This window comes from Copidosoma floridanum, unplaced genomic scaffold, assembly GCF_036245765.1.
Source record: "Copidosoma floridanum isolate Cflo_tuat_1 unplaced genomic scaffold, Cflo_Japanese_pri ptg000007l, whole genome shotgun sequence".
In the NCBI taxonomy this organism is placed as follows: domain Eukaryota; kingdom Metazoa; phylum Arthropoda; class Insecta; order Hymenoptera; family Encyrtidae; genus Copidosoma; species Copidosoma floridanum.
The window spans coordinates 5,615,794-5,639,646 of record NW_028321884.1 but is presented as its reverse complement, the minus strand read 5'-3'; the positions used below and the strand labels follow the sequence as shown (position 1 = coordinate 5,639,646).

Genomic DNA, 23,853 nt, shown 5'->3' with positions numbered 1-23,853 from the left:
GACGATGAAATAAATGCTAATGACCACGAAAATAGATAGAAATAATTTTACAGTTCTCCCTTTTCTGTGGTTAATTTAATAAAATTCTTGTCGCTATAATAATTTTCGTAGTCATTTTTACGAATAGCAATACAACTCAGCTTTTCCATTTTCACCTTCTCCGTATCCCTCAACAGGACACAATTTTTTGCTATCGTCGTAGCACTCCTTTCTGCTGCTCGCGGAAAAAAAAGCCACGAGCCAACCGCATTCCCGCTAAAAATCCAATTAGACCATAATTCTCTTCGGTAAAATAAGAGGAAGCGCAGCTCTGACGCGTTTCTTTTCACTTCCCGCTTTGCCCGACACTCGACGACTCTCGTCTAATTGCATTTTCCATGTTCCCCCGACCTGTTCTTTGGGCAGCCAAAAACTCGGCGGACGAGCAAACGCACGAGAAACACTCACACATCCAATACACGCTCCAGCGCGAAAACTCTATAATTAAAAGTGAAAAAAAGGAGGAGGGGGTGTGTTACCGTGGCCGAGCTAAGCTCTCGTTTATGCACGCGAGGATGAAAAAAAGGGCCGAAGTAGCGGAAGAAAAGGGAAGGAAAAAAAAAAAAAATAGTAAAGGGGATACGGAAATTCCCTCGGTCCTGCACTGCTCGTAAAGGCGTATAATTGTCCCCGGTGCTCCTGCATGCATGCCCGCGCGTTCACCGATACTTTTTCCCTCTTCCTTTTTCCACTTCCTCTCTCCACCCCTACTCACTGCGCCAATTCTCGCCCTGATTGGGCTTCTAGTTACCTCTCCTTTCTCTTTTGTTCGAGCGCGGTACGTACTATACATACGAATGGGGCGAATAAAAAATCTCACTACCCCCTGCCCCCGACACCTTATTACTTACGGGTTCTTGTTAATTATGGGCCCCTTCGATAAATAAACGGTTCGATTAGTTTTTAAAAAAAGCATGAATTTAATGTCTATATTGTTGAGCTGACCAAACAGCAAAATAGCTAAGAATGAAAATTCCGCTCTTCCTTCCTTTTTCGCACCCAACAATCGCGTTCGCATAAAAAATACTTTATCCTCTGCGAATCATCCAGACGACGATCGGAATTCCCAATCAGCGGCAGCTTCGCCGATCAAAGTCCGTAAAGGGGTCCCCCGATCCTGCATACTTTCGCTCGCGCGGGTCCGGCGTTGCATCGGAAGTTTCGATTAGAGCGCTTCTTCTCCCCGTCGGACGCAAAGCCATTCCAAAGAGCCATAAATAAGTCCGATTCCCCGGACCGATATAGACAGGAATATATCAATGTCGTCTCGGGAGACAACTGCGTGGCTTCCGCTTTAAATGCAAATGCCCGAGGTTTCACCTGCGCCCGCGCGCGTGTCTCTCTTTTATATTACCCGGCTCTCGAAGAAGATTTTTTTTTTTCGATTAACCCAGCGCCCGATAAACCAACGAACTTTCCCATTTGAATATTATCTTCCCTCCTTTATCCTCCCCTCACTGTATTGTCAGACTCGACACTTATCCCCCACTGCCGCGGTGCAATTGTTCGTTCCAAAGTACGTCGGTGCTTTTTGCCCCTTTCCGGTGCTGCTGTTGCTGGCTGCGATGTATATACGAGTGTATAAAGACACGTAAGGCTTTTCTTCCCCAGCGAGGAGTCTGTTTTCCACTCGCACGTATAAATTCTGGAGTTGGGCGGACGTTTCGGGGGATGAAAGGAAGAAAAAAAAATCCAGCATAAATTTATATCATCGGAGCAGTTGGCCGTCGTTTATTTCTTCTATTGCTCTTTCCTAATTAGGTGGGGCGCCTTTTTTCCGGCTGCTCGTGAAATTCATTTGTTCTCGAGAGATTTTTTTAACTGTTCAATGTCAAGAAATGTTTTTTTTTTTTTTTTTTTTTCAATGGGGTACGAAGGAGCGTTAAATTGTACCTGTTGACAAATCAAACGTCCAACTTCCTTTCCTTTCGTCACCCCACATAAATTCACAATCGTTTTCTCCCGTCGCGGTTTTCTTGAGAATTAATTTAAAAATAGAGCAGACGTAGGAGGGGGGGAGGGGCAAAGTTAATTAAAAAAAACTCGGCCGTAACGAGTTCATCCGCAGCTGACGAAACTTTCCGGGGATCGAGAGGGACCGAAGTAGAGCCGAGCAAGTCGAAGGGGTAGGGGGTGAAAACAGAGGTCGTGAAAAGTCGCATTGCCCTGTGTACGTATAGCCCGTCGGGTCGGTGCGCCCGGTGCTCTGTGATTGCTACCCTCCGTGTGCCAGGAGCTATGGCTAGTTTACCTGACTTTCGAAAATTACGTCTATGAATCAAGGGCCACCCTCGACACCAAGAGCCTCTCACCCTCCCCACCCTTAGCTTCTTCTTTTTGCTGAGACTTTGAAGGATTTTTTTTTTCTCACAGGCTTTGGGGCTTTTTTTTTCTCGGATGATTTTGTTCTTCGAAAATTCGTTTGATGATCCATCGGGAATGTTCGTCGGTCTTGTTAGCCGAGTGCTCTAACAAGATTTTTAATTAAAGTGAACGATTTCAATTTAATCGGCATTTTTAAATGAAATATTTTCGGTTTACTCGGGGGGAAAAAAAACACTTAAATCTATCTTTTGCGATTACATACCACACGCGTTTGTCTGCGCAGTGATTGATGGGCGAAAGATTTATTTGAGGAGTTTTCATTAATTGAAAAAATACTCAGTCAAAGAATCACAATTATTAACTGAAAATCTTTTTATCCATCGCGTGCGTGGTACCCCGAATTGCCCAAACTTTGATTTACCGAAAAGAAAAATTCATAGAATCAAGTTCTAGGTAAATAATGTTTTGAAATACCATGGTGTATAATCCTGACTTATAAACAAGAAAACATTGCCGATGTGATAAAATATTTTATCTTGTTGCGAGAAACCTATCATCTCAGTTCTAAGAAAATGTTTTTTTTTTTTTTTCGGGGCAGACCAACCCTGCCACACAGTCGAATGAAACAAACCAAAAGGTACCTCGAGTCAACCGCACCCCATGCACTTTTGTCATCCTCTCCCTCGTCTTGTATCCCCCTGCCGCGCATTACACTTTACCAGTTTGCAGCTTCCGGCAGTTCATCCCTTTCGCTCGCTCGTCTCCCCCAGCAACGAGGAGCGGCGAAACAAGCGAGAGAGAGAAACGCAGCACAACCGGCAAAGGGAACGAAGCAAAGATTGATGCGCGGCGTCTCTTTAACTTCAGATTATGCCCTGCTCGCGCGCGCGCGCGACTCACATAGCCCAGAGCGAGAGATTGCAGCGCATAACAGGACGGCGAGTAAGTTTCTGAGAGAGAGAGAGAGAGATGGTCGGACCGCGAAACTTTCCATCGTCGAACTTTCGAATTATCTGAATTCGGAGTGCGCCCCTCCGAGGAGACCCACCCCCCTAACCGGTCGAGGTACGGAAGGGTGGCGCAGGAAACATTTCCGCGGAGAGGGAACGGCTGGTATTACTTTTCCCGGTAATCCCCGCGCGGGAGAGGTACTTGTATGTATATATATATGTATAGCTCGAGTCGCGCTTGTCGTCGGCTCTCGCTTCCTCTGGCCGAGTGGAAATATCGCAAGGTAGCCCCGAGGCGTGGTTCCCATGACTTTCCCTCGTGATGAATTCCGCTCGAGCGCTACGGAGAGAAGTACTTGATTTCGGCTGGTCACTTTTGCCGATAAGCTGTCGGATTTTTCTCGCCCCTCGATGTTTGTCGAATATTCCGGACCAACCTTGCCCCGATCATCGGCAAAGTCAAGGAAAAAAAGTTTCTTTGCGAATTTTCTTCCATCGCCAGGGTTGGCCTCGCAAAACTTAAAATGCAAATTCCGTTTCATTAGTTGTTGACATTGGCTCGTGGGGATGAGATGGACGAGTAAAACACCGCTAGGCCTTGTTGTATTCTTCTTCCACTCCACAGAGCGCTATTATTGCGTTTTAATAGAGTCACCCGAGAGAACAGCGGTGCAGGCATGCGGTCGCGTGTGTGCCGTTGGCAGCAATAATTATTCCGTCGCTGTGCATTGCCATCAGTGCCGCCGCGGCATCTGTCTCGCTGTTGTTGGATGGTGACGTGGTGTAAGCACACACGCTGGACTTTTTAATTGAAAAAGATGTGCTTTGGCTCTTTTACACAATGCACGCTCGATGGTGCGGACAACGTGAAAAAAAAAAAAAGAAAAAGAAAATAAATTATTGCCGAGCGAAGCAATAAAGAGTGCGTTTGGGGTCGAATGATCAATATGATTGTCAGAAAGAACACGCGTGTGTGTACTAAGGGCGTTTGGAAAAGTAGGGTGAATTAAGTAAAAATAGTACGCGAAGGGGCTGTCGCAGGTGCTTGATCGTTTGGTTTATTTCCGTCGTCTATTGATTTTTTTTATTTATATGAACGAGAACTGGACGGCTTGCAAGGGGTGGGTGGTGTGTTTTGGACGTGACAAAAGAAAGACGCTCCCTTTGGACGAATTTTATTTTACTACCATATCACGTGCTATAATAATCTACCGATGCATGGAGTTGGAATAGAAGATTTGTCTTCTCAGTCACTTTGAAACTTTGCTGTTGGAAAAAAAAAAAAAAAAAAAAATAACACCCGCTCATCATTGCACGTATAGACTTGACGCGGCATTTATAGACTGTAAGCATACACTTGTACATCCGCACCCCTGCCTCCAATCTATTCATCGTCGAAAAGTGTTTCGCCCCTCGTATGAACGTAACGCGTACTGGAGCCCAAAAGAGAAATTATAGAGGAGCTCCCTCACCCCCATAAAATTTGTGTGCGCGTTGGGACGTGTTAAAATGTAAGAGTGAATATAACCACCTCCAGTCAATTAGGACGCAAAGGGTCGGCCGCACCGCTCAAGAGAAAGGGAGGGAGCGTGCGAGGCGTCACGAGCCACCACCAAAAGGGGCTGAGGGTTGTAAGTAATTATTTCGGCAAACGCGCCGCGAGGGAGGGAACGAAACCCCATCGGGTTAATTTGAATTTCGACGCGAATCCTCGTTTCGGGATATTACACCGCCTATGTGTGTTTCAAGTATAAGTACTCAAGGAAATTAACAGTGCCGGGAGTAAACCTCATGATGAATAGACTATTGGGGGAAAAAAAATAAAATGAAAAATATTTTTGGGCTTCACCGTTGAGGGTAGGTCAAAAAGCAAATTCAGCACACAAAGCGAGTGATCGAGCAACAATAATCCACACGTCGTTCGGAGTCGCGAGGATCGACCGAGGAAATACGGCAGAGTCAGCCAAACGTCACGGAACAAAATACCACGTGTATACGATCGTATTACACGCGCAGAATCGCAACGCTCGCATAAATTTCCTAATCCTATATACCCCATTCCTCTCGTGCGCGTCCAGCAGATCCCTGCACCCCATACGCCCGTCATGTTGCGGAGCTCGAGGTTTGAGCTGCTTCGAGGCCAGTGGAACGCACCGGGCCAATTACAAATCGCTGCCTCCACCCCCTATCTACCCCTTTCCCGCTACCGCATCGCTAATTACACCGGCCGAGCCGCGCTCTGTAATTGATTCCGGGGCCCATCTAATCTGACGTAGCGCGCGCGTGTCACCAGCTGCTGTTATCGGTACTCCTCCGCCCGATACTTTTACCATTGCCGGCGAGTACATGTGTACGTATACGTGTTTCCAAACGCGGGCGCGGACGAGTGTAATGGTCAGTCGATAAGCGTATATACGGCGCGTGTTTCGCATTATGAGGAACATGGATGATACGTATAGGTACATGTGCGCACTGGTAGCTTGTAAGCTCGTTTTTTTTTTTTTCTTTTTTTTTTCTTGTCGATGGAGCGGTTACAAGTTTACGCTGTAGGTGCTGTTTTGGGGCTTTTCGGGTTCTATGTTTCGACCAAGGAATGGGTATCGATGGAAAATCGGAAATAATCATTTAAAATTATCGCTTGTTTCGCGCGATATTTTCATTAAATTTAAAATTGGAGCTCTTTGCACTAGCAAAAATTTCAAATTTAAAGTAGTGCCATGGCTTTGTAGTAGATTGTAGTAGTGTAGCAAACTGTTTGGAAGATTATTTTAGTTAATGGAATTATTTTTAAAATAATAGCCAGGGCCTAATATATTTTTATGATTCTTAATAATTTGAAATCATTGCCTATTTTGCAATATTTCTTACTTACGGAGATACGAGCGTTTGATGTTTGGGCTGTTTGTTTAGAGGAAAAATTTTGAATTTCAAAGTAGGGTCATGGTAGTCATTTGTAGTGATATAGTGGATTGTCATGCTCAGAGTCCTTTGGTCTTTTATTTCCGTAGAAACTAAGAGAAATCAAATAAAAACTCACTTCCCCCCGTATGTTGCATGGACAGCTTATTTGGCCACATCTGACATGACTCGAGATTTTTGCAACCCCTAGCTTTACTCGTAATCAAAAACATTCACTCATCAGGGAGCAACGATCCAGCGTAGAGTTTCACACGTTATTGTTGTCTAGAGTATAGCCAGTTGCAATAATAAACTTCTCCCTACGCCCAAACATCCGCGAAAGCAATTAGTGCGAAAACAGCCGTATATGTATACTTTGACGCGTATATTATATACACCATACGGTCCATGCATAAAGGCGCGATATTACGGCGAAAGTCTCGAGGGTCCTCTCTGCTGCTTGTACACCCACAGGGGGTGGGGGATGAAGTTACCCCCCACTTTGGTGGATACTCTAGAGATGAATGGCCGACTCGGCGCGCGTCCAAGGGACGTGGCTACTGCCCACTGGGTTATGAGAACTTTGGCTGGGACCATCACCGATGACCACACCATCGTGATATATGCGGAACGGAAAGTTACTTCATCCTTATGGAGTGCATATAATTGTCGTCCCTTTGGTGAATGTGGGAAATTCTTCCGGTTGAAAGAAGGCGCAGTCACGAAGGAGAAGAAAGAGATAGAGATTCGTTAAAAACCCGGAACGTCCACAGGAGCACTTTGGGGGAAGGGCAATTAGCCGCGGGGGGAGGAAGGGAAGGACCGACGTGACCTTCACTTTCAGAACTTTGATTCTCCTTCTTCGGCAGTTCGGGTTACAAATGGCTCGGCCATGGCTGAAGAAAACTCCCGAGCGAGGAGAGAAGCAAAGCGAGTCTTTCCGGTCTCTTGGTGGTGCGCACGGAGCTATGTAGTGCTAATACGCGAGAGAGCCGGTGATTTATCGGCACCGTCCACACATACACAGGGCCAACCGAGTGCTGCCCCTTTCGAGTAGCCCGATAATGGCGAAAAATCCATTGAGTTAATGCAACGGATGGTTTTTGCAGCCCAAGCACGCGCTGCTCTTCAATTTCGTTTGTCGATTGCTCCCTAGAAATGTCGCGCGGGGACGGCCACTCCGTTTTTTAAATCAACCCCCACTACGTAACTATACGTCCACCAGGTTCATGTACGGTGCTACGTATATACGTGTATATAATATAATATGTGATGAACGAAAGCCGAGCTTTCGACTGCACTGTAAACAGGTTGTAAGTACTTCCGGAGTTGTATGTACCGAATAATAAGCTGTGCAGTTGTTTGTGTACCCACCGGCTCTCGTAGCGAGGAGAGATTGCTACTTTTGTTTCTAGGCTACATAATGCAATGCACCGTCAAAGAGAGCAAAGGTCAGATTGCGGGTGGGCGAGAAAATTCGTGACGAGAGAGCAGTTTGCCAGCGGAAAATTAGAGGGCTCGTGTACTTGCCTCGGCGTTGGGGCCTGTAAACTAAATTAACGCAATATTGCCAGCTGAGACGTGGAAGTAAAGCTGTAGAGGTATCTCACGCAGTCATTTATTGTAAATAATTTATTTTATTATGTGCAGCACTGTACGGTATTTCACAGTATAAGTACATTCCGTCCAAAGGGGCTCTTCAGTAAATTTGTAAGAATTAACGAGGTAGATTGTTAACATTTCATGTAATAAAAAAAAGTTCCTTCGATACGTACAAAGTGTTTTTCTAAGGTGGTGACAATTTTTTTTTTTTTTTTTTTTTTTTTTTTTTACACTATATGTTAAAATATTAATTTTTCATTTGAATTTCTTGTAATGAAAGTCGGAGTCTTCATTAAAAGATTACACATAGGTTGATAAATAAATCTCTGCGATAAAACTAAAAGACCCCTTTGTTGCCGAAATAAGTTTTTTGTTATTCAAAAGTCAAAAGTTTACTTTATCAATTAATGTTAATTTACTGCTAAAATATTTTCAAAATAACAAGGTGTGGAATTTTCAAAAATTTCCATGCACAGCTATAGTTTCAAAAATAGTCAAATCGATGATTTTTTTTTCTCTGTGAACTGATTCTACTATAAAATTTTAAAAAAAAGCTAATCAAACAGTCGATAGTGTAATCAATTTTAGTGTTTCTCAAGCACCTATATTAGTCGGCACAGCTGTGATATTGTAAAACTTTGTTTGACACATTTGCACTTACAGTATGGTAATGTTAGCTCGTACAAGTTTTCAAACCCAGTGAATCGCACATTGAAAGTCAAAACGAATAAATCTATTTCTCTACAATACTCCGCAGTGGGCTCATCGCAAAACATTGCGTCTCCTCGAGCTCTTGTCCAGGTTGACTTTACTGCGGGGCGCCAGCTCGGCCCAATAGAGAGTACGCACTGGCTTGACTGGCACACTTTCCCCGGCAAAAGATGCCGGCTTGTTATTGCTACCACGCCTCCACAGCGTCGATACGGTCAGAAGGGCAAAGTAAAGAATTTCCACTGCGCTAATGAGGCTGAAGCCAATGAAGACGCCGCAAATTCCCCCGATGTTGCCTGTAAATAAATTAACCGCCAATCAGTGGGGGAAAAAGCAAATTGTGGTATCGTGGGGAAAGAAAACGCGAAATTGCAATTACAGAGCAGATGCGAAAATTTTTTTTTGCAACCAGCACAGTCCAACAGACCTCGTGCGATTTCTTTTTTTATTCAGCTTTAGTATTGAAACGTCGAAAAACACCAGTGTGGTTTTCGTACATTGTGCAAATGACGCGCGAAAACTCGACTCGTCCCGATCTAAGTACCCGCCATTGTTTCCATATCAGTTCTCGCGTATTCTCTTATTTGCCACTTTAGAATTCAGTTGCAAGGGAAGAATACGAGAAAAAGCCATTATATTATTACTGATCCTCGAATCGATTAAAATCGTGAAAACCTCTCTTTGGAAACGAAAACGATAAAGGTATGATGGAGATGGTAGAAAAGACGGAGCTTTCGAGGAAAAAAAAAAAAAAACAAAAAAAATTTCCCCGTGAAACGGATTACTTTTATTACTCGAGAGAATAAAGGGCTCTACCCCTCCCCCTTCAACCCTTTTCTTATTATTTTACTTCCACGGACTTATCCCGTAGCAAGTATCTTAAGCCCTAAGCTTTTTCCCGAGTCCCCTTCCACTACCCTTTTCATTAATTACTCCGGACCTTTTTCTTCTCCGCTTCTTTTCTTTCATCCTCGCTTATATTGCCTATATGCTGAAATGCCAAAAGTGATCATCTCGATGGTGAAGAAGAAAAAAAAAAAAAAAAACGCCAGGCAGCCCTTATGGATTACCCCCGAGCAACTTGCGTGATACGGCGCACACAATCGATCACCGCGTCCTGTAGCGTCCCGTTTGTTGTTGGGTGCTTTTATCATTTTTTTTTTTTTTTTTAATTTTTGTTTCGTTCTTATCGTTCATCACTCTATTTCAGATAAGTGTCAACTTATGCGGCATAATTACACGGTCGCTCGATCATTCGCAAGTTACATTCAGTGCGAGCGAATGAACTTGGCCCTTTTTTCGTAATTACCTTCATTTCAATTGATTTTTTTTAATTGTCAAGAAAAATGATGAATCCATGCAAACTTACTCAACAGCTCGTACCAGTAGTAGGCGACGTCCTGCTTGAGCCGTACAGTCCCGTACTTTGCGAAGTAAATGTGCACCAGGCTCTGATCGACAATCTGAATGTCCTTTCTGTTTGCCGTAAAAATAATGCATGAAAATCGTGATTTATGCGCTGAGGAAAATACAAGTATATGTACCCACAAAAATGAGATCTGCTCGTCCTTTTGTAGATTAACACTCGACGTCTGCAGATAGTAGTGGACGTCGTCGCAGGACGGGTAACAGCTTTTGCAACGAAGGGACCAAGATTCGTTGCTTATGTAGTTGAATATTTTCGACTCTTCGCCGTCTTGTTTGATATCGTGGGGCAGGACCGACCACCACTTGGCTGAAACGTTTTTCAAACTCATGTACACACATGCAACGACTGTAGGTGGAAAATTTTTATTACAAAAAGAAAATTAATTACTTTTGAATTTATTCAAGCAACCGATGTCCGAAGTATTGCAAACACGATGCTGGACTGAAATCAATATAAATTTGTTTACTACAAACGTATCATCACTACTGATACCAATGTTTATTATACGAATAAATCGAGCGAGTAGTCTCTCCTGCTCATTACAGCTGCTATATGCAATAAGCTTATTTAACATCATGAAAAGCAGAGTCAAATTTGTTACATTAAATTTGGCTGCCTATAAGCATTCCACAATAAATTAAGTTTCATGAAATTCCAAAATATCATGAGTGAAGTTCAATAGCTATGAGAGGTGCAGTTGATGCGTTAAAAACTAAAATATATGATAAATTTCTGCGCCCGACGCAGGTGTCCGAAAGATTGACACATATTACCATCACTTGCATTGATAATTCCAAAGCCATGTATGTATAAATTAGAAAATTATCCAGCAAAGTTTTAAAAACTCGTAGGCAACCACGTTCACCCATTGTGAAACCGAGCATTGGTTTGCAAAACCGATAAATTAAGCATATCGAGCAATTTTGAGTGGAAATTCGATTTTCATCTGCAGGAAATCCATTAACGCGCGCGCCTGCACCCACGAGTTGTAATTTATCGCCACCAACAAAGGACACCGTAGCTGCGAATAAATTAATAATCAACAATGACCCGATTGGGAGCCGTCCCGTGATTATATTCATAACTCGATGGAAGAAAAAAAATTAAACAAAAAAATCCGAGTTAAAAAAAAAAAAAAAAAAAAAAAAAAAAAAGACGCACATCTCTCGGGAAAGTAGAAGGGCCGGCATCCACAGGTCGTCCAGATGTCGTTGACCTTGCAATCGACTATGCAATCGCTGTAGGTGTACCCATCGTACAGGGCGGGTATCTCGTCGTTGAATATGCACTTGCGCTCGTTCACCTCGAAACTACGCACCGATTTCTCACTGTAGAACGACACCGCGTTCAATTCGAGGAAATTCTCCGTCCCCGGCGATATAAGGGCGTCCGACACCCCTCCGGAGGTATTGTCCGGATAGTCCCCGGAATTGAAGATGGTTATCTGCCAACGGGACGCAAAGTCATGAGCAACACCCGTATCGCACCCACGGGCTCCCCCCCTCCCTCACCTTCCAGCCGCTGATCGGCAAGATCGAGAAGAAGTAGTCGTCCAGGAAGGGATCCAGCAAAAAGGTCAGGCCGTTCATCTGGCCCAGCCGCTTGATCTTGTACGTCCCGTTCACGTGGTTCTCGATCACCGGCCTGTAAAGTACAACTTACATCGGTATACGTCACTCGGGGTGGAAGTTAAGTTAGTAGGGGTAATCTCACCCGTGAACGTCGTCGATCGGCCGGGCATAGTTGAAGGTACAGCAGAAGCCGTCCTGGGTCTTGCGAAAGGTGAACAGCTCGGAGCACCTCCTCGCCTCGGACCGGAACCGGCACTTGATCAGTATGTCGTTGCACTGTGGCGTCAGCTGCAACGTTTGTTCCGAAATTGGTATGTGTTATATGTATATGTATACACCACGACTATATAACTTGGCTATGTCCTCCCCCTCCGTCTTTCTCTCGGAGTTTTAATAAGTGGTGTGGGGAAGAAAGCAAGTTTTCGCGAAAAGTTGCAAAGTTGGGGGGTGGAAAAGTTTCGAGTCTAAGCCCAGAGGTATTGTAGAGGAGCGAACAAACCTCTTTCATTAATTGAGTGAGGTCGTAGTCGTCGTTCAGGTATTTCTTCAGCAGAGCGTCGAGCTCCTCGTCTTGGCTTTTATTGTACTCCCCGAAGGACGTCTCGTAGAGATAGCCGAGGTTGTACAAGAGACTCACTATCCTGTCGAGCGGCAGGTCCGTCGCGTTTGACGATTTTCTTTGGAAAACGCGTAAACATTAAAAATGCTGTCGTACTCATACATATAACTAATAATTTGTGTGTACGTTTTTTTGTGGAATTAAATGCATTTAGGTACGTTGTACGTGGCAATTAAAAGTTTATCATCGAATTGAAAGTTCTCCCGCCAAAGTGGCTTGTTTAAATTGGCGCCAATGCTGTAGGGTATTCGATGTATTTCGCCAACAAACGTAATTTGCAAAGTTTTCTCAGTGATGGACAGGTAATGACAGTTCTGATCGATAAAGTGTATTACGGGTGCCCATTAAATCGATGACGTTGATTTTTTTTCATCCCCTGAAAAATTTATTTGCTGCTCTTTGGTCGTGGATAGGTATACTTGGGAAAGTTATCCGAACTTTGTACATATTTGCAATTTTCCAACAGACAGCTTTCCCGAAACTACCTTAGGATATGTACATACTTTTTAATTAACTTATACAATTTTTGTACTTCATAACTTTGTGCATCCATGCGTGAAATAAAATGTATAATAACTACACAGCACAGGGTATACGATACACTGACATAATTAACGGCATAGAAAAATTCAATTACTTATTCAATTTTAGTAGCAAAGTAATTAAAAAGATTTTTTCAATTGAAATTTCTTTCATCGCTTGTAGTGCAAAGTGCTCGCTCGAACAATATTCAAAGTTCGCGCTTTAGTGAAATTCATATAAAAAACAAAATGCAAGTAAAAGACCACTTTCCTGAAGCAAAGGAAAAAAAGAAAAATCAATCAAACATTGCAAACACAGGGTCAAATTAAACCACGCAATATTCTGCCAAAAAAGCTGATCAATCGCTAATACTTGCAAACAGTCGACTTTTTTTTATCCCTCCCAAAAAAGGAGAGGAAAAACCTTAAAAAAAACAAAAAAAAAAACCAAAACAACCCTTTTCTCTGTCCCCCTAATGTTTTCCAATGAATTCTTCCCTGCCAGGCAGATAAAAACACAGAGAGGAAGGGAGGGTGCAGGCTAATAACGCAGCATAACAAAACAATGGGCAGAAGCGGAGCCGGGTAGAGGCGCCACGGGAGCAGAACTGGAACACCTGCCGGGTTCATTGTTGCCTCCGTGATTTACTTTGCTTTTCTGCGGGTGCACCCTCTCCCTCCTCCTCCCTTTGGTCTTCTGCACTGCTACCTACACGTATATACACCGCTGACGACGACGTCGGATTACAGCAGCAGCGGTGGTGGTGGCGGCAGAGCGATATACAATGCTACCCCACGGATGTCTGTGTGTACGTATACACGTAAAATATATACGTGTGTAGTATGGCCTACATGCACGCAGGAAGGCAGGCACGCGGGTGTTCATGATTATGCGGTCGTCGAATCGCATTTCCAAATATTTATCACACGCGAGCCAACCCCAGCTCTATGGGGCTATACGAGGGGGTGCGTGTAGGTATACATGTATACGACGCCCCGTGCCAATTGAAATTTTCCATTTCCGAGCTATCTCGGCTACCCCGTTCTCATTCGCGCGCATGTGAATGATGGTTTTTGTTGTTTCCTTTTTTTTTTTTTTCCCTCCCACTCCCGGCTTTCTCTTTCACGTGCGATTGCGTTTTTGCTTTTTGGTCCTGGTTGTGTGTTTGCGCAAAAATTTGTCACCACTTGGCTTTTTTCCCCCCAATCAAATCACTTTTTTTTCCTCAATTAATATTCGCTCGTGTACAAATAAAGAAAAAAAAACATCTCACTCGTATCTTTTTTTTCACTATTGTTGCAGTACCATCGATTGATACCCAAAAAGCGTAAATCCAGCGAGCGAGTGAAATTTCAATCGGAACAATTTACGCCAAAACAAATGAACTGATAAACGGGAACGCGTATAGGCTCGTAAAGTGCGAGAAAAATAGGAGCAAAGCGTACATTGGCCGTAATGGGACACCTCCTCGAATTTAATCGACCAACCCCCCTCTCCCGGAATTCAATTAGCTCCTCCAACTGCAACCACCTCGTATCGTGTTGTATAACTCAATTTCGCTTACATTCGTTCGGCGAGTCTCTCCATGGCCTTCTTGCTGATTCGGTTGATGCTGCACAGAGATACCGCTGCGAAACAGAGACAAACGTCGGTTAGTTGATTAATATTATTATTATTATTATTAAGCAACAAACAAATCGAAGTAAAACGACGTACGGATACGAGCAGTGCAGGCGCGTACAAACGTGTTTTTTTTTTTTACTCCCTCCCTACCTTCTTTTCTCCATCAAACGCGAGCGTTTCTCAAACACGGTCCATAAATCGGTTTTTCCGGATCACCGGCTCGTGAGGCGCGAAGATTCACGATAGCTCGGATTTCAATTTTTTGTCACCCCCTCACTCACCCCCCTCACAAAAAAAAGGCTCGCCCATTCATCTGAAATTCGCGCGCCCCAGATTGATATCCGGCTGCAATAGTTTTCTTTTTTTTGTTTTTGTTTTTCGTCCAGCCAACCAATCGAATCACGCAGGAAATTATTTTTGTCGTCTCCCCTTCCGCGGCGACGTATATCGTAAATTATACGTTTTGCATATTCACCGGGCAAGTCCAGGAAGCTGGAGGGATAGTGGTAAGAGTCGACTATGGTTACCACCGGCGTGTGCCTGTAATCTTGCAAAACGTCCCACACGATGAGGCACAAAGTAATCATCATCACCACGTGCAGGACGACCCACATTATCCTTAGGAAAAAACAATCATTACATAGAATTAGATTTTTTCATTACCAAGCAAACACAGGTGGTAATGCAGTGTACCTTTCGTAAGGCGTCCTTCGAGCCTCGACCATGTACTTGTACCCTGCGAGGCTCGAGTTGTTCAGGTAGTCCTTGAGTTGTTCCCAGAGCAACTGAGCGAGCGTCCGCCGAGTCCTTGGCTCACCCGGGGCTGCGAGCCAAGCGAGCCTCGCTCTGTTCTGGCCAACACTTTTGTTACTCTGCCATTTGGCCGTCTCGTGCTTCGCGACCCTTCCACTCACGCTCGGAATTTCACCCCACATTTTCGACCCCCCCCCCCTCGTCCAACTCTAAATTTCAATCACAATGGCGAATCAATCAGCCAAACATATATTATGTAGGGAGAGGGTATATTACTAAAACATTGCTATTTATTACGATACAAACAATAGCCAATTGCGTATACTATATATGAATAACCGAGTGGGCAATTAAGTACAGATTCACCCGGCAAACATTGACTGGGCGATTTGACAAGCAAAAGTGCTCTACGCGAGCTCGGCAAATTGCGCCATGAAATCACGATCAAATACCACTACTATGTGATCCTGCGATCTGCATAATACAAGGCAGCTCCGTGACGCAGGTGATCAATATTAATCGATTTAATTGTCCCCGTCGTAGAGACCAGCCAGCGGTGTTGTCCGACGACAAAAGCCACGGATCCCGTTATCGAAATTCCCGACGTTGTTGGTAACTGCACTGCTTCCCTATACTTTGAGATTGAGCAGCAGCTGCACCGGAGTGTGATTATTCGAGAGGGACTCGCGCGCCGAGTTGTCGAGGAATTTCCATCCGTTTCTCGACGAAAAGTCACTCGAGGATAACTTATTCGCAGTCAGTCGCTCCACTGTTTTCAAAACACCGTACCTATATATACACACGCGAGCCAAAGAGCACTTGCAATTCGAACGAAATGGTTTTCTCGCGGCACTTTCCGAGCACCAAATCGCATCATCGGCCCAAAAGAGGCCAATCCTCGATCGCTACGGGAGAGCGTAAATTTCATCACCCGCGCTTTTACAGCCCTCCTGCACTTTTTCCCTCGAGCAACATGCGACACCTTCGGCTTTTCCACCCTTTCACCGCGCACGCTCGCCCGCGAATCGATCCCTCAAAGTCATGCCCGCCGACCTTACCAACAGAGAAAGGGGGGGGGGGGGGCTAATAATTTGTTTGGTCGTGCTTTTTTCGCGCCTAGTGGACACTTATGGGATTGAGCTTATCGGGCACGCGGCATCGCGACCCTCCGACAAATGTTTTATTCACGCTCCTTCGGTGATGGCCGGATTATTTATTGACGCCCGACGTGACACTCATTAGCTCGTACTGCTCGCTCGAAATTATTTATAGGGTACAGCATGGGCGCGAAGAATCGAGGCACTCGTTGCTTTGGTTTTCAACGTGTGTGTGCGTATATAGGCCAGTACCGCGATCAATCAAAGTGGATGAAAGGGTGCTTTTTTTTTTCTCCCTTCCCCGCTTGCCCTGTACTAATGTAAAAATCAAGGGTACCGGGGGCTGATTATTTCATTAAAAATAGAGTTGTTTTTTTTCTGCCACTCGTTAACTCCAACGGTGTAAAGTGGTTTTTTCAAACTGTCGACAATTTTTACCCAAGGCGTTTCAAAATCGATGAAATAATCCTCAGAGGTATTTTAATATCACGAGTAGCTTCGCGACTGATGTTAAATATGCAGATGAGCTTGCACAACGATGTTGAACAGTTATTGTAATTAAACAGGTACAAAGGTAATTACAATAATGTACGCACATTAGCATTAATGTATGGACGTGTCTGTTTGACGTTTAAAGTCAATTTATTAATTGCACTTGCTTTTGATCATTTTTTTTTCCATCTAGATAATTTGCAATCAGCTGCGTCGTATCGTTTGCATCGAAGCGCCGCTCTTTTTTCCTCGTTAGTCGCTCGCTTTGTGTTACCAAATTACCATGCTCGTTTTTAATCTTTATTTTTTCGGAAAATACTTCGATTAATGGCATCAAAAGGGCTACCCTTTGATGTAATCTTCATTAGAGCTTTGCAGAGACGCATCATCCCCAAAGCTTTTCGATCGGCCGATAATGGCACAGTAGTGATCACAAGTATAGACACTCGAAATCAGCTAATTTACCTGTCCATGAATAAAGAAAAGAAAAATCATGTAGAACCCGCACGTATATCGTCCACCCCACAAAGTTTATGCCCGACGACCTTTTTCACGGAGTATAAAAAATTTGACCTCCCCTTCCACGGAAGACGGACCGTCCGCGGGTACAAATATAATACCCATACCGCGGTACAGCGGCATGTTCGAAGGAAAAGAGAGACATCGTTCGGCGCGATCGTAAAATTCGTCATCCATTCCGCAACACGGCGCGCCTGTATATACACTCCAGTACACGTGTGGAGGCGAAACGAGAAAAAGATGTTACACGCGCGCGCGAGGGAAGAGAAAAAATAAAAAAATAGAATTCGTTCTTTCCCCGGGATGCACATTTTGCTCGTAAGACGTCGAGCTTGTGCACGGATGAATAAAAAAAGCCGTCATCTGAATTTCAAACGTAAAATCGTGCCGAGGATTCTTTTCTTTTTTCCCCCCCTCTCCTTCGTATACACACGCGTTTGGCGAACCGACGCAGATGTACTGTTTCCCGTCCAACCCCCCAGGGACGGATGTATATTGGAGAAAAAGGGAGCAATCGATGGGTATATGTACTCCACATGCGTGTCCGTATCGGCGATACAAAGAAACACCCACCCACGGTTCGGCTAACGAGGCGACACGGAGATTTTCCAACATTCGGTCGGAGCTTCGCACACGATCGTGCGTGCGCGGCACGTTTCATCGGGAGCTTATTTGCGCCGAGGTGCATCGCAGGTAATAAGCTTCACCTCCGCGAATCGCGCATTAGAAGCACAAGCGAGAGGTAGATTACGGTGAGGCTCGTGTATTACAAAGCGATCTTGGCCCTATACGTGTTCCTCCTTTGCTGCGGATACATGTCTATTGAACGGCTTGAGAAATTAGCGGGTGCCGAGGAGGATTCTCGGGAACAAACAGCTTAACCCTTTTGATTAAAACTTGGCCTTTATCTCGCACGAGTCGGAGATATCCTCCGCTGAGCTGGCCGGGGGAGGAACTCGTAGGGGATGAGTTATACCTCGGTCTGACGCGCCGCATTATTTTGGTGAAAAAATAGTATACGTGTCGGGACTGTGCGATGGAGTATATGCTTTTTTTTTTTTTTTTTTGATGGTGTGAATTTGACGTGTACACTACGCCCTCGTTTAACTCTGGTGCTTTTGACGTTCGGTCGTTTGGGGGATTAAATTGGAAATTTCGCGCGTTTCGACGAAACGTCGAGTGTGTTAGGATTTACGTGGGAGAAGGTATAGGCGGGGTCGTGGATTTTACCAAGTAATTTGCGATCCCGGGTGTTTTTGTCCTTTCGCAGACACGTGCGTGCATTAATTTGCGGAAAGTTGTCAAGGAGCCGTTTCCCGGGGCAACTCGGCGGAAACTCGAACGTTTCTCTCGACTTCGATTCTTGTTTCGCGTGAATGCAGAGTTGGCGGAGGAGCCGGCGTTGATGCGTCGGAGATGCATATTTTGGCGTGGAAATTTGTCGCGCAACTCGAGCTTTTCGGGATAAAAATTTTGAAGAGCCTTTATAACTTTAGTAGAATTTCGCTACGGAGGTGTACGAAAGTGAAGAGAAACATGAAAATCTAAAAGAGGCTGATAAAGACGTGCTCGTTCCGGCGATGAGTGACGCGAAAAAATCAACTGAAAAATACGGGTAGCGAGAAGGAGCGTGTATGGTAAATAGAATATGCTGTCGGTTGAAGAAGACTTGGCATGCGTTGGTGAATTGGTTTTACTCATTTTTGCAGAAAATTTTACCGAGCGCTCGTTGCGAAAGAAAAAAAAAAAACCATGAGTTTACATGTGGAATAATCAGGCATGTAGTACGAACCTCTCGGTGATGAGACGTTGTATTTTTGATGGCATTCGGTTTTCACGGCAGCTTATCGCCTTTCAAAAATTCATACCCGGTAAAATTGAACCTTGAAATTTTAATCACTACACATACGGTTCGTCCAAATGCAATACAGATCGAAAAAATATACCAAAGAGCCGAGAAACAATAGGTAGCATCGGGGCGTGAAAGGGCACGCTCTTATAAATGTATACGTACAAAAGAAAATCGCTCGGCAAAGCCCGGCGATGATTTAATAACGTCCATAAATCGATTTGGCCTTAACGAGTAAGAGGGCTCCCTTCATAAATTCCCGCGACACTTAAAGCCCATCTGCTCCCGTTTTTTCCCCCCCACCCCTATCGCACCCTCTCGGGCGAGCTTTGAGATTCGCGGTATGCAATTTTGATGAAGCAGTCGGTGTGTGCGAGTCTTCTTTTTTCTTCCCTCATCTATACGTCCACGCGCCTCTTTTTCATCTTTTTCTCTCTCATAAATTTCTTGAGGCGTCGCTTTTAGGATGCAGAGCCAAGTTCGCGTGGCGAATAATACCCGGCAGAGTATCGAGCGCCGCGCCACTGTTGGGGGATTAAATTTTCGTTCTTGGAAGCTGCCGTAAGCCCCAAACGCCAACCGAAGAATCGGATATGCGCATCGCTTCGCGCAACGTGAAATTCAAACGTTGCTGGTACAAAAGCGACTCTGAATCCCTTCGGAGGATCGTTACTCGTGTAATGATGCTACCGTACATGCACTTGAATGAAATTAGTGCTGGATAACACCCCCCTGGATTTTTGTTGGTAAATTTTCAAATTCTGTTCGAGAAATTTTTTTTTTTTTTTTTTTTTTTTTGCTGTTTTAAAAGGAATACAATTTGTAAACTGGAAAATCACCTCAAAGCCCAATCTTACCAGGGGCAAACGCAAGATTTACAAAGAGCCAGGGAGATTACGACAGCCAATTTGCCCCAAAGAAAAGAGCGTCAATTTCGTAATACCGAGTCGGATGTTTTCTTGACTTTCTGATCTCGTCGCTGCTCTCTTTGCGCCTTTGTCAAAGAAAACAGGATTGAAAAACAGAGAGAGACGGATGGATCTACTAAAATATTCCATTGTCATCGCGTGGAACTGCAGGAGCGTATTGTGTTTGTGTTGTTGCCTCCCCTGCCCCCCTGACGGAAGTTAATCCGATACCTTTTGCGCTTTTCTTCTCGGCTCGTGAGCGCGTAGTCTTGTTTTCTCGTCGACTGTCGCTCGGTTTTGAGACGATGCTCGACTTTTCAATTACTTTGGGGATGATAAACTTGATTCCGCGTTGCTTAATTTTAAAGTAAAAAGTTTTATATATAATACATAGAAATTAAGTGAGAGATGAAATGAGCCATTTGTCAATAAAATGTATTCGGTGTTGACTGAAATTGTACAGGTGGTAGAAATTGGGTCACGTAATGATGAAACTAAATAACAAAGTGACTTTTCTATTAGATAATTTTTTTTTTTTTTTTTTTTTTTTTCATGGATGAAAAAACAAGAAACTCACATTTTGTCAACGCGTACAGTGGCACGGTCACCAGTACATTTTCATCTGGCAGTGAAGCCGTCGAGGTGAGTTCTCTTGCCCCAAAGTCTCTTTGCGAAGTAATTATACGAAAACCGACCATTTTTCTCGAGTTTTAACCGCCAAGTGCACATTTCGCATCGCTTTATGTATATTAAAGCAGAACTACCGGTCTCTCGCTGTGTCTGACCAAATGTAGGCCAATACTACTGCGCCGCATTATTTTCGCGATGAAAAGTTATTTAATTACAGTTGCAGGCAAACGTGCAAAATTTGTCTGCGAATTAAACTGACTTTTAATTAAAAATATCATGAAACATGTTTGTTTAATTGTGTCGATAGACATTGTTGAATGAATGGAGAGTATCTTGAAATCAAAGCAAACCGTGTATGGTTAAATATCAGCACGAAAGTGATTTCTGAAATTATAGTTTTTTCGCCGATTTAAGTTTTATGAAAAGAAAAAATCTCAACCAACTTATCAAGAAACTTGTGATGCTAAGGTTGTTTATAATGAATTTTAAAAGATGGTGTTTTCGTGTGCGAGTTTTAATTGATATTTTTCAAAAATACACAAACTTTTTCAATTGTTAAAGCCACCTTGCTCGGCTTTTTTCCCAAACTTTTTTAAGAATTTCCGTAGAAATAGTGAAAATACCTTTAAAATATAAAACGTAAAGAAATTCACGACATAGCAAACGACAACGCCAAAGTTTCTAGCTCACTTAATTTTTTTTTTTTTTTTGCTTCTTACTCTATTCTTTCACTTCATCTGGTATTCCGTCCATTCTTTCATTTCAAAGTTTCCCTTTGCAAGTAGAAAATAAAAGAGTGGCCCGATGCAAGGGGACACTTAAAGAGCTCGTTCTTTAATATCGTTGCAGCTAATAGTGTCTGGCCATTCATGGGAATCCTTTGAGAACCGGATTTTACAACTTTTTTTTTTTTATGCAATCCGATCCAGCAGTTCATAAAAGTATTCAATAATTGGTAAATCATCTTCTTTATTCAATTAAAAAGACTGTGTCAAGTCAAAAAGAGTTTGTGAGTGTTTAACAAATAAAAAAGTGTGTTTTGTCAATTACGAAGTAGTTAAGGGCCTTCATAATAAACTCACCTTATACCAAGTAATTATTTGCATTTCCCCTTTAGATTTGTTGATTTTTCAAAGTGTAACTACGAGGGAAATTTGATGCTTCGCACATGAAAAACTTTGTGACCAATTAAGTAAATAAAGGTAAAATAACGACAGCAAAAACTTTTTAAACATTTATACAACTGTTTATTATACTTTTTTATAAATCATTAATAATGTGTAATGAATGCGTATTTCTTTTTCTTATATTGTTGTTGGCTTACAGACAACTTAGTTAATAATTTTTTTCGCGTACATGTTTTTTTTTTTTAAATATTATAATGAGATAACAAGAAGGAACGTTACATATTTACATATAAAAATATATCTTACAAACTATTACGAATGATCTCAAGTTGTGTAAGTGCGTTGTTTTGACTTTGCTGATGGTAATATAGTTTTATTTTTTTACTCTGTCGTATCGTTCAAGTATTATAATAATATTTTAATTTTAATTTTTTTTTTTTTTTTTTTGATACGTTTTCGTACATCACTAGGGTAGATGGTGAATATAATATATACTTAATCTTTTATGAGTGAAAAAATGACTGTGCCAAATTTTTCGTATATTTGACCATTTTTAGTGCAATTTCGTTAAAATGACGTTTTCAAGACCATGTTTATTTATAAAAATTTGTAAGAGGTAAACTACACGTTGGATGGTAAAATAATAATGTGGCGATGATTATAATTTACACAGAGTAACGTTGGATAAAATTTCAACATGCTCCAAACGAAATTATTTTAAGTTATTCAGCGTCAGTAGCGCAAATAACATTATTTATATATTATTATTCTTAGATTAAAAAAAAAAGTTTTAAAATGCAATGGTATTCCTAGAGATACTCTGTTTGTGTCTAATTTTTAAAAAGTCAGATAATTTGTCTGCCTTTTTAACTGCACCTTACGTGCTAAGCAACTTTTTCCTCAATACCACAAACGACAAAATCACCCATTTACAGATAGGAAAATAAAAACCCAGTAATTCGTACGACGACGGAACACGAAATTCTTTAGGTAAAAAGTTTGAAGTCCCGAGTAGTTTTTTTTTTTTTTTTTTTTTTTTACCGCGTGAAAAGTGCAAAACGTAACAAGTTCGTGTTCGTTAATTAACGGAGCCTAAGGAGAGAAAAACTGGGGGATAACTCGTTAAGTCCCCCTTCGCGCTCGGAGCCTTGGACTACTTTTTCCTCGATTCCGTAGCTTTTCTTACCTTGCTTTTTGGCGTGCAGTTACTGGTTGCGGACTTTTCGAGGTTCTAAACGAAAATAAATATTTGATAAATAAATAACTCGCTGATTGATGCATTTTTTTACGAAATCGTGGTAAAAACTAGTTTGAATTTCCAAATTTTCGCGAGTATCCAATTGTGCTAAAAAAGCGATAGTTTGCAGCTGGAAATATGCATTTTTTTTTATCATACTTGGTCTAGTTTTTGTTTTGTCGTTCGTGTCACCATTTTATTTCAATAAAAAGCAAATTTAAATTTGGAAAAAAATTGCAGTAACGAGGGATGCAAAAAAAGTTCATTTCAATAGTACTTTAACGGTGAAAAATGATTCGGCAATTCTCATCGCGTTGCGTCCGGAGAAATATTGTTCAAGAGCCATAATTCAGCCCTTAATGGATACGCTTAACATCGAGTGGAATATTAATCAGGAATAAAGAGCACTGCGAGAGGGCCACGGTAATAGAAAATCCAAAGCGCTTCGTTGTGTGCATTTTTTCCTTTTTATTCTTTTTTTTTTTCGACGAGTGCGTGGGCGAGGCATTTTGTACCGAAATAATAAATGGTCCATTTGGAGGATTCTGGAGCACACGTGTGTGTGGATGCGTACATATCGTACACTACATACACAAATGCACCAGTTGCGTAAACGTTCTAGTGCTCGAACAAAAGGTAGAAATAATGGAGTTGTGTTTTATGCAATTCGTATGAGCTGCGAAAAAAATGACCCTTCGTGCACATACCCCACCCCCCGCTCCGTGATAGAAATATGTTGTCACCTCGCCGAAGTTGAAGGGATTATTCAGCTCTTTCCGTTGTTGCTCCTGCTGTGAAAGATTTGTTTTCGGCAACGAAAAAATGAAAAAAATAAAAAAATTCACCGAATTAACACGTCCTGCAGCGGACAATTTTAGCGCGCTCCATATCTCGTCGTCGGGTGGCCACACATTTTCGTCCAGGGCAAACGAAAATTTACGTTTTTCGCCGA

General features: G+C 42.8%; 2 protein-coding genes across 2 annotated transcripts; both read right to left on the bottom strand.

Moving 5' to 3' along the window:
- Positions 1–8,576: 8,576 nt before the first annotated feature.
- On the bottom strand, positions 8,577–15,224 carry LOC149375343 (uncharacterized). The gene is made up of 3 exons (XM_089588873.1): positions 14,983–15,224; positions 14,765–14,907; positions 8,577–8,821 (listed from the first exon to the last, which is right to left on the bottom strand). The coding sequence occupies exons 1-3, from the start codon at positions 15,222–15,224 to the stop codon at positions 8,577–8,579; spliced, it is 630 nt and encodes a 209-aa protein (XP_089444999.1).
- On the bottom strand, positions 10,334–14,598 carry LOC106642828 (sodium channel protein Nach). The gene is made up of 7 exons (XM_089588813.1): positions 14,571–14,598; positions 14,231–14,294; positions 12,025–12,202; positions 11,668–11,813; positions 11,466–11,598; positions 11,116–11,398; positions 10,334–10,395 (listed from the first exon to the last, which is right to left on the bottom strand). Exons 1-7 carry the CDS (start codon positions 14,596–14,598, stop codon positions 10,334–10,336), a joined length of 894 nt encoding a protein of 297 aa, XP_089444939.1.
- Positions 15,225–23,853: the final 8,629 nt, after the last annotated feature.

Excerpts from the sequence above, each read along its gene's own strand:
- LOC106642828 (XM_089588813.1), bottom strand. The coding sequence starts at position 14,598 with ATGGGCGAGCCTTTTTTTTGTGAGGGGG. Across the intron at positions 11,814-12,024 it reads TCACTCAATTAATGAAAGAG|CTGACGCCACAGTGCAACGA; the intron begins GTTTGTTCGCTC and ends CAAACGTTGCAG. Across the intron at positions 11,599-11,667 it reads CCGATCGACGACGTTCACGG|GCCGGTGATCGAGAACCACG; the intron begins GTGAGATTACCC and ends TGTACTTTACAG.
- LOC149375343 (XM_089588873.1), bottom strand. The coding sequence starts at position 15,224 with ATGTGGGGTGAAATTCCGAGCGTGAGTGGAAGGGTCGCGAAGCACGAG. Across the intron at positions 14,908-14,982 it reads CGAAGGACGCCTTACGAAAG|GATAATGTGGGTCGTCCTGC; the intron begins GTACACTGCATT and ends TTTTTTCCTAAG. Across the intron at positions 8,822-14,764 it reads CAGCTTCCTGGACTTGCCCG|GCAACATCGGGGGAATTTGC; the intron begins GTGAATATGCAA and ends ATTTATTTACAG.